The 16,122-nt window shown below is 45.6% G+C and overlaps 2 protein-coding genes across 2 annotated transcripts in view; one reads left to right on the top strand and one right to left on the bottom strand.

Moving 5' to 3' along the window:
- Positions 1 to 10,692, top strand: part of T265_03328 (hypothetical protein) — a gene marked incomplete at both ends in the record, with an annotated part of 26,040 nt that extends 15,348 nt beyond the window's left edge. Inside the window, one exon of the mRNA XM_009167789.1 lies at positions 10,588 to 10,692. Within this exon, the coding sequence (XP_009166053.1) occupies positions 10,588 to 10,692 (105 nt within the window). The remainder of the gene's footprint in view (positions 1 to 10,587) is intronic.
- The window catches only part of T265_13220 (hypothetical protein), a gene marked incomplete at both ends in the record, with an annotated part of 45,287 nt that continues 36,894 nt past the window's right edge, over positions 7,730 to 16,122 (bottom strand). The window contains 4 exons of the mRNA XM_009167826.1: positions 7,730 to 7,815; positions 9,522 to 9,671; positions 10,135 to 10,193; positions 15,265 to 15,414. Coding sequence (XP_009166090.1) covers positions 7,731 to 7,815; positions 9,522 to 9,671; positions 10,135 to 10,193; positions 15,265 to 15,414 — 444 coding nt within the window. The remainder of the gene's footprint in view (positions 7,816 to 9,521; positions 9,672 to 10,134; positions 10,194 to 15,264; positions 15,415 to 16,122) is intronic.

Genomic DNA, 16,122 nt, shown 5'->3' with positions numbered 1-16,122 from the left:
ATCCAATTTGGACCGTGTTCCTTTATTATGCTACGTCGTGGAGTTCGCGGGTCGCCGCGAATGAAGTCATGAGATCAATCATGGGCAACGGTCACCCCAAGTATTCAGAACTGAACTATGGAGGAACGAACTGGCGTGTTCTAGTGTTTCTGAAACAGAACGGCGTAGGGCATTTACTGGTCGGGATGCAAAGTCAAGTGTTATACCTCTTCATGTTATCAATGGACATCAGCGCTGACCCGTAGTAAAATCAGGGTGATGTATGCCCACCCCCCGCCAGACGAATGTGAATAGCCTTCTTGTGGCAACGGGCAGCATTCAGGCTCGTGTGTGCAGTCTGATAGTGAGTCCGAGAAATCGGAAACCCATCAGAGCACATGCTAACATTGCAAAGTTGAGCGGCTCTTACTGACTGGCGCATCGTTTTTCCCTTCAGTAATTCTGTCGTGTGGCGATGGTCCAGGGTATCTTTGTCCTTGGTCAGGTCTCCGGGGTTTGAAAAGTGTGGCGGAACTTCCTTGGGAAGAGATAAGACCTGGTTTTGAAGTCTTGTTCGTGTGACTTTGGGCTGGGGTCCATGGCCATCTCATATCCCAAGGCTGGTTGATAGGGTTGTCCTAGAGCCAGTGTTCAGAAGGCTTGCAGACAAATTCTTTGGGTGGTAAACGTGGGGTTATTAGGAACCACTACCTGCGTTGCGCCCGTATTCCGGTATCGAAAGTCCTCTGAAACCTGCCTTGTGGAGGGCAAGTTACGGTTACACCCACAAGCCAACCCATTTCACGACATGTTGCGCGTGATCCTTGGCGGCTTGCTTGACGTGCTTAAGCCATTCACAGGGTTTATTGGCACAGGTAGACGCATTTCAACTCAGGGACAGATAGGCTCGGATAGTGTTTGAGAAATGCTTTTTTTGCAGCCTGGACACGTCCATAATTTATCGAGGGGAGCTTATCGAAAGTCGCTGAAACCTGCCTTGTGGAGGGCAAATTACGGTTACACCCACAAGCCAACCCATTTCACGACATGTTGCGCGTGATCCTTGGCGGCTTGCTTGACGTGCTTAAGCCATTCACAGGGTTTACTGGCACAGGTAGACGCATTTCAACTCAGGGACAGATAGGCTCGGATAGTGTTTGAGAAATGCTTTTTTGCAGCCTGGACACGTCCATAATTTATCGAGGGGAGCTGCAATCCGATGCGCCAAATCATGCATGGGAAGATTCTGGGCTGGGCGTATTGTTGTGATCGGAAGGTCAGTGGTTCGAAGCCTAACTGACTCGTCGCACTGGTTAACTCACGGTAACAAGAGCCGAAGCTAAGTGTGCCGATCTATTGCATGTTAGCGGCTGGTGAAGTTGTGGACACGGCATGATGAGATTCGACTTAATTTTCTTGAGACTCAGCTTGCCTTCTATAGTCTTTCAGGTCCTATTACGGCAGTGATCCCCGCGTTCCAATGTCAGCGACTTGCTGCTAATTTTAGTTTCCTGCCTTTCGAATAACATTCTTAGCTATACCCATGGGTGGGAGGGGCACCCGTCACTATGCATTTGGAGAAGCACAACAGAAGACACGGATAAAACGGATTTTTGGTGACCATTCCGTCAGTATCCGAACCTAGGCGGGGTTTGATCGGTATTTTAGTTAAGTAGCCAGCCACTTCCACCTTAACGGTTTTCAGATCTGGCATGAACTTTGAACCAACTCACCTGACGTGGGTCCCACACGTGTACTGGGATGAAACGCGCTTACAAAACGGGTAGATGGAATCGTGTACCCACTTTTGGACCGGTATTGATCCCCTTCCTGAGATGCCAGTGGCGAGTGGACAGCAGTCCACTAAGACGATGAACGAGGGATATCGTTCGACAAGTGGTAGAAGTCACATTATAAATACTTTTGAGTTCCTCTGGAATGCGCCACAACTTGCGGTTTCTTCCACTTAACAAGTACCCGGAACTTCAGATCGTGGTCTACCAAATAGCAAGTCGTGGGAAATATGATGCAGCGGTCATTACCAGATCAAGTAGCTTCCACTCCGGTATAGGCACCCAATGACGTTTCGGATCTGATGTGTTGATTGTGTAAGTACAACTAAGGTCAAAACGACCTCAGTGAGCCTGTTTTTTCGGCTAAAACCCACATCCACGACAGAGGGGAGGCTTTTTTTATTACTGTCGAATATTTTCCAATAAACTAACTTAAGTTCTTCGAATCCATCGTACGAAGTAGCTCCGGGTATTTCACTGACAACCAAAAAGTCAGGAATTAATGAAATACCTGGTGCCTAATTCACAGACTTTCGAGCAGTTAGGCTTAAATTCTCATTGCGTGCGGTGTAGGACTCGAGCCGACTGAATCATTGACATATCTTCAACTCACGCCTCCCAACAAGCGGTCACTCAAAATAGAGTCCAACGGTTTATTTTATTCCGCGGTGAACCGTAGTGTTTGCACTTCCCTCTTCACAGACCGGCAAATAAAAAATCCTTCAGCTGTAACACCCTTACGGTGTCTAGCTACCATGCTATCCCAAGGAAGCACGAAGGCTTGGATACTGCCAGGTTGCCCAAGCCTAGACAGGGGAAGTCGAGAGGCAGAGGTAGGGTTCGAACCACGGACTTTCCGGTCAGTAAATTCGCGCTCTAACCACTTGAGCCATCTCACCTACAGACCGGCAAAGCTCCCGTATCAACGACTGTATTACATACATCCATTCGTGACATTTTGACTGTGCTTTGTAAGCATGTGTGACTGTCAGAAGCCTTAAATACGGCAAAGTAACTACTGAACGGCTGTAATATATTTCCTTTTGTTTGTTCTTCCAGACCACCCTTAAATGAACATCTGCTAGCTATCCTAGTAGATCGGTTTTCCTAATTTCAGGTGGCTGTTCGACTGATTCATACTTCGACCTGGTTTGTCCTTCGACCTTGTTATGAGTTTCTGTGTGTACTGTGTTCCTTAGACACCACCGTCCTGCGTTGTTCGACAGTATTCATTGCTGCCACTGGGGGCTATCGCACCGTACCAAGTCACAGTACAGTCGCGCTGTAGTTCGCATCCTATCAGTGCTCCTTACCTTGGTCCGAAGATTTCCAGTGATCCTTGTAGTTCGTCAGATTAGACAAGAATGCTAACTTTGGAAACCAAATTTTCACTACTGAGAACAGCAACAGCTTGAACATCAAGGCTTCACAACCACAGAAGTCTATCAGAAGGGGGCCTTGCTTCGTAAAGCAATGCAAAATATGAAGAGGATGATGACGGACGCTAGCTTATTACGAATACCGGAAGTACGCCAAGCTGTACTCAAACAACCCTGTAGTGACCGGGAAGACAAAGGCTTTTGACCATAAAATGCAGCGCATCTGACCCATCATATGAACTACTTCCTGGATGATTCACTCCCACGGCACACAGACTCCTCGTTATATCCTCCATTCTATTCTGTAAAGTTCAAGCACCTCTTGGTCTAAGCTGAGGAAATCAAAGAAGTAATCGCCGAGCTTTAACGCCCGTTAGGTGCCTACCTGTCATGCCACCTGATGGAAGCATAAAGGGTGCTATACTGTTGGGTCACCCAAGCCTGGACAGGAGTAGCTGAGATGTCCTTTAGGCGTTTCTGTCAGTAAGTTCGCCCCGTAACAAATGAGCTATTTTGGGATCAGATTTAGAATCGCTTGGTCTAAGTTTAGTCAAAACGCTTCAGCCCATATGCTTAGCCGTGATGGATGCGATTATATCGTATTCATTTACTGAATACGTTCCTGAAAACCAAACGGAATCCCACAAAAGTACTTTTTCTGCGACGAAACCAGCTTCGTTTTGGACTTGCTAAAAGTGGGACAGGTCTTTACCACGACTGAGGTCCTCACAGACGACAAGAGGCTATTATGCACCCAACTTCCGTTCAAAAAGGACGTGGTTAATGAATCCATCACACATCGGTTCAAAATATGAGTGAGACTTTTAGTCCGAAGCTTTCATCACAGAGCACCCAGTGTTCACTAAGCTAAAGGAAGAGCCATCGGTCCACGATTCACCAGTTGCTGTCTACTTATGTTAACAAGTGTTCGCCAACCCTACTGGTCTAACGATTAGGTGCATGTCACAAGGACAAATATCATTACCCCCTAAATTCCAAAGATGGGTTCAAAAGTTAGGAATTCGTCAACCACTTAGCGGCAAGTTGTCACCACGCCAGCCAGGCAGACGGATTCGGAATTATCTGCATGGTTCCCAACAATAGATCGGAACTGGTAAGGCGGTTACTTCTCTATACGACTATATCTAACGCACTCGGCACGCCCCAGCGAAAAGTAGCCCCTTCGGCAATGTGACCTGATTGCTACTTAGCTCCTGCTGCCATGTGTCCGTCTACGTGCTTTGCTTAATTTCAGTGTTATTTTGCAACTGTTGAAGCCAGTGGAAGCACTGCTGTGTTCTTATAAACTACGGAAATAGTTAGTATACTTAAGAGAAACGGAAATCAATCGAAACTTCGAAATGGTGGTGATCTGAGGCATGCCATGGAATGAACTGAATGCAAGAAAATTCTTTTCATGAGGGAAGAGTATCCACATATCTTTCACAGTTATTAATGACTGCAGGATAAACACGTGACTAAGCAAGTTCAGTTTACCTTATCCCATATTAAGCGTTGTATTCCAACCCTGTCAATGGATCGTAGGTTGGTGACCCTTGCTCATGTTTGCGGATGAGCCGACTGAGGCAGTAGACAAGTTTGTCTACCTGGGCAGCGGTATCGGTTCCGGTGGTTTCACCAAAGGAAACATTTTCATCCGGATTGGGAAGGTCAGAGGAGCTTTCGTGAACACCTGTGGCGTAGGCGTGATGTCAGCTTATCCGTCAAGGGTCGGGTTCACAATGTTGTGGTGCACTCCATATTATTATGTGGATCAGAAACCTAGTCGAAAGACTTTTAGCTTTTACCATGGACATCTTTGGAGCATTGTTTGAGTCTGTTGGGAACACCGGTTCAGTAATGCTGAGGTACGTCGAATGGTTTTCGGAAGAACTAACTCGCCCACGATAGTCGAACTGATGACACCATGGGTTTTGCTGAATTGGTCACGTGCTCCGCATGCCAGTACACCGACTTCCTCGAAGGGCTCTTTTCGCGCAACAACGTGAAGGGTTGAAACGAGCCAGGGAAGGTAAAAATGACTTGACAGCAGTGTGAAAACGATTACCAACAAGCTAGTCTGCGCTGTTCATTGCCATCTCCATGGATGGGGACCCTAAAACGGGACACCAATGATTAGAGAAATTGCCCAATATGGCCTAGTCGCGCCCTCAATGACGATCATGCATCCAAGCTGTTGCCTTCAGTGCAACAGCTTGGTAACCGTGTTTACGCATAAATTATATCAGCTACCGCCTCCAATACGCATCTACCTACCCCACCCCACCAAGTCATCGGTGAACGAAACTGACAGGTCGAACCACTGTACAGCTGATGACAATAATTCTGTGATCGTTTGGAATTTGGTCTACATGGGAAAACTGAAGCGGCAACTCTAGGAGGGAAACAGGTCGTAAATTGTGAACTTGCTCTTCGATCCCATGGACTGCGTGGCAACCATGTTGTTTGAGCATGAACACCTCACCGGATTAATTAACCGCATTAATTCACATCAACACCACTGAGTGATACGCTCACAATCCGGATTTCATTCCAAATGAAAACCCCTGGGGTCTGTAGGTGAGATGGATTTATAACGATGACGCATCAACGGATGCCCGTGGTGGTTTCCAATCGCGAAAATCACAAAATTGTACACAAGCTAAACACAAGTGTTTGCGTTCGTCAGGAAGATTACTCGCCTGTGGTAGTTGGTGCCCTTCGAGCACTAATTCCCTTTCCTGTCCACCTTTATTCTTTTCTTCACAATACGGCTTTTAAATAAATAGTGGTTGTACGCCAGCGAAGTATCAGTGCTAGACACTGATGTCATACTATCCATGATGATGATGATGACCATTCGTGGTAGATCGACTTCGTTCATCGGAAGCGTTAATCCTATTTGGGCTCGGTCACTAGCATAACTACTTCCATCATTTTGTGTTGTGGCGCACAAGGAACTAGAAACACTGGCTTCTATTGCAGTTTAAATGCTTGGAACACAACCCATTTCTATACTGACCATGGAAATTCAGCTTTATCCATGAGATTATTCGTTTCACAAAACAGGTAGTTGGCGTGTGTTCCAAATACTGCCAGAGTACTCTAAGGATCACTTTTTGGAAGACTCTCTTTATGCGACGAATAGTCGAGCAAGTGGGGCGCTATTCTATTGGTGGGATTTCCCTTCAATTCGTATCAATTCAGCAAACCGGAATATTTCTTTAAGCTGATAGTCTTCTAGTGATATTTCTCCATTCTGTACCGGAAGCATTCAGTCCGAGTTGAAACCTTGTGCAGCGGATGCACTCTTGGCTTCAGAAGCAGAATAAAAACCATACTTCTGCTACAATACAATACGTTCACTAAGACCAACAATTTGCACTCACTTTTCACCATCTTGAAGGACACTCAACCCGTTTGAACTCCCAAATGTTCCGTGAACCAGCTACGGTTAGCCAAATTCTCATCAGCTGGCTACAATCATGATTTGTGGCCGGTGAGATATGCTGCACGAGGAACCAGCAGGAAAGAACAATTCTTCGAATGCTACTCGCACAGGCTTGCTGGCATGCTTACCAAACCAAAGGCGGAAAGGAGACACTGAGCAACTGTTCCAAGGTGGCCTCTTGGGTAATTCTGGTCAATTCAAGCAACTAATGATATCCTACAGATAACACCGACACCCTACACGTCAGTTTCCATCAATATGAGCGCACAACCGGAAATGCAAGTATGGTGATCTTGTGTGTAGTCATCTGACCAATCGCCGTCAGTGGTACAAGGTACTCTGATTACTAGCAGTCGAGATGATTCTAAATCACCATGTATGTTACGGGTACTAAATTACCAACTTAAGGGCGCCAACACAGTCATCACCATAATGATGATGATAATCTCAGCGATACGCACCAGACCAGTATAGCACCATTCCCCCCGACGGCACACCCGAGTTTTTCACATTGTAATTCAACCTTCGAGGAAGCAAATCTCCAAGGACTGAGACACTTTGGTTTCCTAAATGGCTGATTTACGCATCAAGGGCACACCAAAATGGAGGAGCACTGCCACTTACCAAGAATCATCAGTAGGCTATCGCTTTAAACGGCTAATTTCATAAGAACGGCCAATACATCCATCACCTTGCCACATCAACGGAGTCTTGACTACCCATAATTAAGCCTTGGATACACACAAAGCACAATTTGTTAGAGCGTTTCACAGTTGTGTTATCGATTGAGGGCCAGCATCGTTTTCAGAACAAGTTTATTATTTGAGTCTAGGCAGATGAAAAATGGGTTGTAATGATCTACATGACGGAGACCGATATCTAGAACACTCAGTTCAAACGAACTAGAAAATTATCCTGTCTTCATGTCCGACACACAAGTGATGTCTTACGCAGTGTTCGGTGCGGTAGCCCTCCTCACGAGAGAAAATCCTGGGATCTCCCGAGTGTTTCCGCGAGCAGTAACGTATATCAGAGCAAGCGGCACATTTTTTTTCAAACCAGAGAGATTCACAGTATTAACCTTGTTGTGGTGGCAGAAACCATGGGTATGAAGTGGCTCTTTTAGGACGGTTTTATTCCAAGAAAAGTACATAAACCAGACAGGGATGGGCGAGATCGGCCGATAATTTCAGTTTGTTCTATGATATTCTTCCTAAAAGAATAAAAAGAGAACCAACGAATCAAGTAAAGGGTAACAACGTCACAATGCCAAAGGAAGTGTGCAGTAAGAATCCAGTCGGTCGAGAACAACCAAAAAGCCGAACCAAGTAATTCAACAGTCAATCATCGTCATCATCATCATCGACAGCATGACATCCGTGACACTGATGCTTCGCTGCCTTACGACGAGAATCTATTTGAAAACCTTACTGTGGGGAAAAGAATAAAAGTGGACATAGAAAGGACTTAGTGCTAACCTAACACAATCACTCCAAGGTGCCTACAGCTCCAGACAATCAGGAACGCCATTGACATCGGTTGGTGGCCATATCTTGCAGCACCTCCAACCAGGCGCAGTGAGGATCAAGCGGTCCTCATTCGCATCGACAGCACTCAAACATTCTCTTTTATACCCATGTGCCCGGTATATGGTTGGCAACCTCTCTGCTTCCGCCACTCTATTCTTATACCTATTTGTCCGGTAAACGGTTGGCAACCTCTGCTTCCGCCACGGAAAACAATGGTTTTGCATACGCAATACGCGGCCTAAACAACGCAGCTTCTGGTCCTGGACACATTCGTCAGTGGAAGTCCCCGTCGCACAACCGAAAACTCCGGAAAACGATGGTTTTGCATACGCGATACGTGGCCTAAACAACGCAGCTTCTGGTCCTGGACACATTCGTCAGTGGAAGTCCCCATCGCACAACCGAAAACTCTCTAATTTCCCCGTTACGGATTCGCCGACACTAACTCACACGAGCCATGGTTCTCAGATAACGGTTGTTGAACACCTGAAGATATCTTAGTTCTGCTGCTCGAACAGGCCAAGTCACAACAAAAACAACCCGCCTGATACACACATCTCTTGAGGTTCAGGTATATACTGCTTTGACACCAAATGTGTCTCAAATTAGGAAACGCGACCCGAGCCTTGCAAATTCGTACGCTGACCTCATAGGTTACAATACAACCACAACTGATACAAATTCCAAGATACTTAAACCACTCTACAATGTCGGGTCTCTCCATGGATTGTAAATGGTGTGTTAAGTGACTTCATATCCATGAGCAGGGTCGTACATTTTGTGGGTGCAAAGAGGATGCTAAAGGGCGAGATGACTTTGGTCAGTCCATCCGAAAACACATGCGCCTTCCTCTCCTCTTCGACAATTGAGCTGGTCGATCTACATAAGGCGTAAGCACAGCAGAGCCTCCAACAATGAATACTACGAAATTGGAATCAGCTATCGTGGTTAATTCGTTGCAGCGAAAACTAAATTCGGCTGTACACTAAGCCTTCGATACAGAGCCCTTGTGGCCACAGCGAAGCTCCACCGTGGACGGGATGTATACCGAACCAGGCAACAAGAGGAATGTCTCACAGACTAAGTGGCACAAGAATACATCTCTCTACAAGGGCATCGAAAGAATACAGGCGAATTCAACAATACGGTATTCATTAACCAAGACGATTTCGAAACATCAGGTCGCATGAGAGAGGTAGTCGTACTGTGGATGAAAGCAATAGCCGTGTGTGCAGCTGCGCGATCTTACTAGAGAGAGAGACCCGCCACAGAGAAAGGCATCAGATAGAGGTCATAATATGCTACAGGGGTGATAATAATTCATAATGGACGTCTTATTTCCCCTGACTGATGACTGTAGTGTAGAGGGTGTCATTGAGCAACACTGTACCTGACTTCTGTAGCGCTGATTACACTGACTGCTTGGCGGTAGGTATCCAGAAGAAGGCTGCATTCCATCCGGATGTCGCGTGTTGCCCATTCCTCGAAGTCAGATTCTTTCATAAAGAGCGAAATTGGTGCAATGATAAACGGGGCATCCCTAAATAAATAAACAAGAAAAAGTACTTGGTAATCCAAAGAATCCTAAAACAGTATGCTCGAACAGCGGATATCATCCAGAAATACATCAGTACCAATTGTTTGCTGAATACTGCTCACATCAGGGCGTCATCTGCTATGATCGAAACTAATAAGAAAGGGCAGCAAAGCGGTCTACTGTTCACAAACTGCTAATAACCGAGGTAATCTGTTTCACGTGAATTCACGCTCCATAAAACAACGACTTGGTCTGCGGGCAGCCCCTAAAGTTTGGTGTTGTCCAACCAATTGCCAGAACATCCGTCCGTCGTCGGATAGAGAACTGTGTGATACATCCTCGCTGAATACGCTAAATAAATAGGTGCTGAGATGTACCGCGTCTCGAACTGACGGTTAAACTGAATTATCAACTGAGTATGAATTCATTGCATCGGACTCAGGATACAGAAGAATGATAAACTCACCTTTGCAGTCCCTCAAGCGAATGTGTCCCTTCGTGCACTAACTTGCCAAATTTTAACCACTGTAAACGACAAATAGCGAGTAAATATACACAGTGATGCTTATGGACGTTATCCTTCAATTGATAACAAGAAAAACATTGCCTACAAATACTGTCAAATTTGTGTTCTTGATGACATATCGTACCAATGGTCATGGGAGACAATAACTTTCTCTCATACAACGCCCGGTAAATTGTTTCAGTACCCTGCGGGCAATGGGGGTTGAGTGAGTAGGGTTTGTGCGAAGGTTATTCAATGAAAACACCAAAAACTTGGCTGACCGAAAGTGATCTCTGTAAACCGAGGGATACACTTACTTTGATTTCGATTTCTGTTATAGCCACGTTAAGCTACTGATCAAGGACACGATGAAGGTGGAAATGATATCTACTCCTGTTCTCTTTTGCCTTAAAGAAACTAATTCAAAACAAGGAGATGGGCCGTCGGACTATGGTTCAGATCATTGAGTCAAACGATCAGGAAGAGCTGAGAAGAACAGAAGGCTGCAAAATGGGCTAGTTACCGACCACAATCAGGGAAAACTGACGATATGTCAACTTCGACACGGAACCTGGAACGTTAGAAGACCCAGTGACAAAACGCGAAACAGGAGACCCCGAAGATGTACAGTTTTTGTTGCCAGGTTACCGAAACGTCGTTGTATTGACCTAGCTGCCGTCGCGCAACTTGGCCGGTCGATCAAGCAAACTCACAAGGTCTTGTCTACCAATAATACTGATTTGAGAACTAACAAAACAGGCGGGAATATAGATTAGGATTTACATTCGCTGGTCACAGGAGCGGAAGAATATTAGACGAGCTGCATAATTGCGAGGACGATAAGCTATCTGGCTTCGGATGTCGAGAGGACTATTCGTCACTTTTGTCAGTGTATGCGTCCCCTGATGCTTCATTGAAAGGCTGAACAGGCAGAATTCTACGAGCAATTGTCAACTCTCGGTTCCGTTTATCCGTTCAGCCAACTGATGGTCTGTTCCTCAGGGGGTGAATTCGGCGCTCAAATCTGTTACGACAGACAGGGAAAGGAATAACTGGACCGTTCCGAACTAAAGCTGACTGTCGAGGTTTACTTAGTTCTACAAACGCTATGTTGACGACGTTTGTATCATGCATGGTCCAGATAGTGCAGTTGAGAAGCTAACTCAAAAGTTTGATTCGGCACATACGGCATTGCGCTTCAAAGCGGAGAAGGAATTAATGATAATCTGCACTCTTTGGATGTCACGCTAGCTTGAAAACGGAAAACGAGCATCCTGGTTCGGCTAATATACAGACTTCCAAAATTTCGTTGAGATGAAATGAAAACGAAACACAGTGAAGAGTTCTGGCAAAAAAGACAACAGAACATGTATAGATGACATGCTAGATGCAGAACTGCAATTTATTTAAAAAAAACCCTGATGGAAATGGCTAAGCAGAGAAATTCCTGGTGCTACACATGAGACGGATGAACAATTATGTGAAGCCACACAGCGATCCAGTGAAAAAAGAAGCCTTTTTAAATTAAACCCCTCCATATAAGTTAGAGGGTCGTTGAAACGGTTACGCGTCAGCCGATCACTGCTTTTAAGGGAACACTTGATTTTGCACAACCGAGAACGCATAACTCTAGATAAACCAAGATAACTGTCTACGAATCTTCCCGAGTGTCACCGACTGCAGCATGGACCATCGACTGGTGTGATCCGAAGCACTTTTGGGCCCGGACAAGCCTCTCCGTCGGCTGGTATCGATCGAATTCGATATCAAGCAGCTGTTCGATCAATCAATGTGACGAGCAATATCACATGCGGTCCACTGAAAAGGTACCGCACACTAGAAGAACTATAGACTAGAATAAAGGACGCTGGAAGAACGACCGCGAGTGAACTATCTCGAATTCGAAAGAGGAGGGCACGACAAGAAGAATGCAACTTGCATCCGTCACGTGCATTGGCTTGAGAGGAGCTTTGAGAGGCGAAGACCACAATATTGAATTATCTACGAGAATTGGAGGGTAGATTGTGGCTAAAACGAGACGAAATACGATCTTATACAGGACGAAGGAATTAACCGAGGCAGTAAAAGAAGTTCATGGGCTAAGTGCAGTAACTATAATACACTCACGAAACCCGGAAAGGTCAGAAGTTCAACAATTCTGTAGACGTTAGCTGCTCAGAAGGCGCATTTTCTTGCTTAACGTACACACCAGATTTGAACACTGACGTCCAGCTATTTCAAACTCTAGCGACTATGGACCCCTCCAATTTACTTACAAAGACGGTACTTCCAACAGCGACAACTGAACTGCAAAACAGAAATTCTAAGGTAAAAGCACGACCATGTGCCGAAGTATTTCAGGTGGACTGGGAAATAGTGGAGAATGAAGTTTTTCACCGGATTTGCACAACCCGGAGAACTAAAACTGTCCCACGACAATTCAAGGATGATATAAACATACAGATGGAAGTAAACAGAAAGTGGAAAGTCATTGACTACGCAGTATTCTCCTGATTGCACAGAAAAGCTTGGTATGTCCCTAAGATATCATAGGGATGTAGAATGATAAGCCGTCTCTTTTCAGCACGTTAGCTGCAAGAACAATGACGACAACGGAACCAACTGTTCACGGATTTCACGAAGACCTCTACACGGAGGGGCCTTGTGGATCGTTCCTCAAAACCTACCCGGAAAAAATATCAAATCTTTTCGTTAGGTTTGGAAGACCCGGCACGTACATGTGGAACCAAATGTGTCCAGCTGGAAGTAGGCACAGGAGTGAAGCGAGCTGGCGTTGTAGTTTCCACCATGCTCGATTTTCATCTGATCACGATTTGTGAGGAGACGTTTTGCGATTCCGAGGATGACGTACCGATCCAGCACCGTCTGGAAGGCCATCTCAAATCGGAAGCAAAGCTGTATGGACCAAGTCTAGTAGTGGTTGGCAGTTGCTAGCCATTTGTACATTTCACGAAGGTTGCGGGTCACCAGGCGATCTTTTGCATCTGCTGTAAGTTCTGACTGTTTAGTTGCCTCCACACGTGAAACCCAAGAGGGTCAAAAATGATTGCCGATCGAGGGTTTCTGGTTTGGGTTGCCAGGCTGTATATTGTTTTCACCGCTTTCGCACACTTGGCCTATATATGTTGTGTTATATTGTACTGTAGTGAGTTCGGGTTTCCGTATATCTCCTGTGCACATCTGTAAATACGTGCAATAAGACCGGACATTCCGGAGTGTTAAACCAATAATGGTGACCCTGTGTGACTACGGTTGCAAAGACCAAACAGTATCATCGCTAGTGCTGGTTGGTCACGTATGTGTGCGCCTCCTGAGTGACGTGGGTCGCCAGATTGCCTTTCACATGCGCTGTCTCAACTGTTCAGCTGTCCACACTAAACAAGTATGGACCAGTAGTTGGGTATGCCAATGGCTCTAGAACTGCTTCTACTTGTTTAACATCCGGTTACATTCCTGCAAGTTAAAAACGGGCGTTAGGTAAATGCACATACGCCTTACCGCAAGTCCCATTCGGCACTATGACGTACGTAGCTCGATGTGACAGACCAATCCGAGAACAGGTGCATTGTCGTATTGGTCAAATTTGCATGCTGTAATGTTTCTGAGGGCCATAATGGCTGAAATCTTTATCCCTTCTAGGAGGGGCCGCCACAGAGAAATCAGTGTAATCAACACTGACCAGTCGATATTTAGACGTCAAACTGTTTAATTCGTACTGTTGAATCATCCGTCCTGCCTTTCCCGCACCTAAATACGCATTCATCTATGTTCCAGAGAATTTAAACTGTCTGAATACCTTCCTTGAACTGATTTATCCATGTGATCAATCACAGGACTGGTGGCCAGCCAAACCCTGTTGATCATAAAAAAGTTGTTCAGCTGTAGCACCCTTTTGGTGCCTAACCGCCATGCCACCAGAAGGAAGCACGGGGGCTAAGATGCTCAAGCTTAGATGGGGAAAGTCAAGAGGCAGAGATCGGGTTTGAACCACGGACCTTCGGGTCAGTAAATTCGTGCTCTAACCGCTGAGCCACCTCGCCCTGCTGACATTTTGGAATGATAAATTTGCTCTGTGGTGGATAGTACATCAAGCTATTTTAATTATACACACACAAGGTTGGACAAAAAGCAAATTTCTATTGCCCTTTGGAGGAGCACTTTTACGACGGTAGTCTTCCAAACTTACGACTCCCTTAATTTCCTCTGTTACTTATAGTTCCAAGTGATAACGGCGGCCTCATTTGGAGGTTTTGGCCTTAAAAAGGCGAGCTCACAAAATCACTTCAAGGCATTGACGTTAACACTGCGGTACACGCCGTAGTACTCGCTTGTATAGTCGGTACAACTAATCCCTTCAGGGAAACCACACTCCAAAACTAAGGCCGTTTCCCGTGAGTGGTTTTCGTCCGAAGGGACAACGGTGCATCTGCGTTTGGTAGGGAATGCTTTAGTACAATTCTAATGTTGCCGTCCACTTGGTTAGGGGAACGCTAAAGATGCACAACCTCGGTAGGGAATGCTCTCACCTTACCGTCACACCACGGTAAGGTTCAGTCTCTTCGTGACTGGTTGAGCCAACGACACCACATCATAAAATCAGTGATCAATAGCACGATTTTTGGCCTTTCAGCTGGAAAAGCAGCCTGACTGAAAGTTCCCGTTAGAATGACTTGGAAAAGTATGCTACGGGAACTACACTAGCGTAATGATTCAAAGTGGATCACAGGAGGAAAGGTGGACGACCACAGGAAGGGTCACTTACATTGGTAGCACACAGATAAAGAGAATAAAATTCAAAGGCGCCGCAGCCAACGACCTTAAAACGACTTTTCCAGATGATTTTGCCCAAAGCAATGCTTTTTTGTTGCGTTGACACGTGCTTCACAATTAATAAGTCAAAGGCGAACGTTAAACACGTTAACGACGTTAAAACGACTTTTCCAGGTGATTTTGCCCAAAGCAATGCTTTCTTTGTTGCGTTGACACGCGCTTCACAAGTAATAAGTCAAAGGCGAACGTTAAACACGTGGCTTGAACGAAAAAAGACAAGCTGCTAGGTTGCGAGCGCACCTTTGTCAACGCTTTCCGTTTTCGATAATCCGAACCTTGATCGCGCTGCAGTTCTACCTCCGATGCAGTTTCTTCGTTCACGGCCTCTTGCATAGACAAATGAAGCAGATGGGCACGAAAATCGGCTGTAGGACTATTCAGAACGGCGCTCTATGATTGGTCAATGAGACAAGCAGACACACAAAGAAATAAACAGACGTGAGGAACGTATTGATCGCACAGGAAAAATTGCCGGTCAAATGAGACAGTCCGATAATGGTAAATGTGATAAAGGTTATCCCCATAGCAGAAAGCATGTACTGTGTTTGGTGAACGAAGTTGAATTACACGAATATACACTCATTTGGGTTTTTTCGAGAGACTCACCTGGAACCCAGCTGAATCTCTCGTTTGTGATGTTTTCAGGCAACTGAATGTGCTGCACCGGGCCGCCTCATGTTTCAGTCGCTACGATATTCGAGACATCGCGATACATGTATATCTTTGTAATGTACGGTACATGGCGGATTTCAGCAACCTTATGAGTAGTACATTACAAAGAAGTTTAATTGCAGTTCACCCACATCAACTGTATTGTCTACCACGTGATCGAGAGCAAGAAGCAGACAACGAAAACTAACGGATAACCACAAAAGTCGAGGGCCTATTGACATAGAGTAAGTTTGAGAACAAACACTCCGAATGTGACAGAACGTCCGACGTGGTGAAGTTCAGACAGTAAAACTACGGGTATTAGAAATTGTTTTAGGGGTGGTGTATCCAAGGCTCGTCTCATCATTCCCAACAGTAATTGAGGTTAGGCTAAAAGTGCTGAACATCTGCGGCGGTATCATTGATTGCCATCGATCGTATCAGATA

This window comes from Opisthorchis viverrini (genome assembly GCF_000715545.1).
Source record: "Opisthorchis viverrini unplaced genomic scaffold opera_v5_46, whole genome shotgun sequence".
Taxonomy (NCBI): domain Eukaryota; kingdom Metazoa; phylum Platyhelminthes; class Trematoda; order Opisthorchiida; family Opisthorchiidae; genus Opisthorchis; species Opisthorchis viverrini.
Note: the sequence above shows the minus strand (reverse complement) of the source record. Positions and strands in the feature narration are given on the sequence as shown.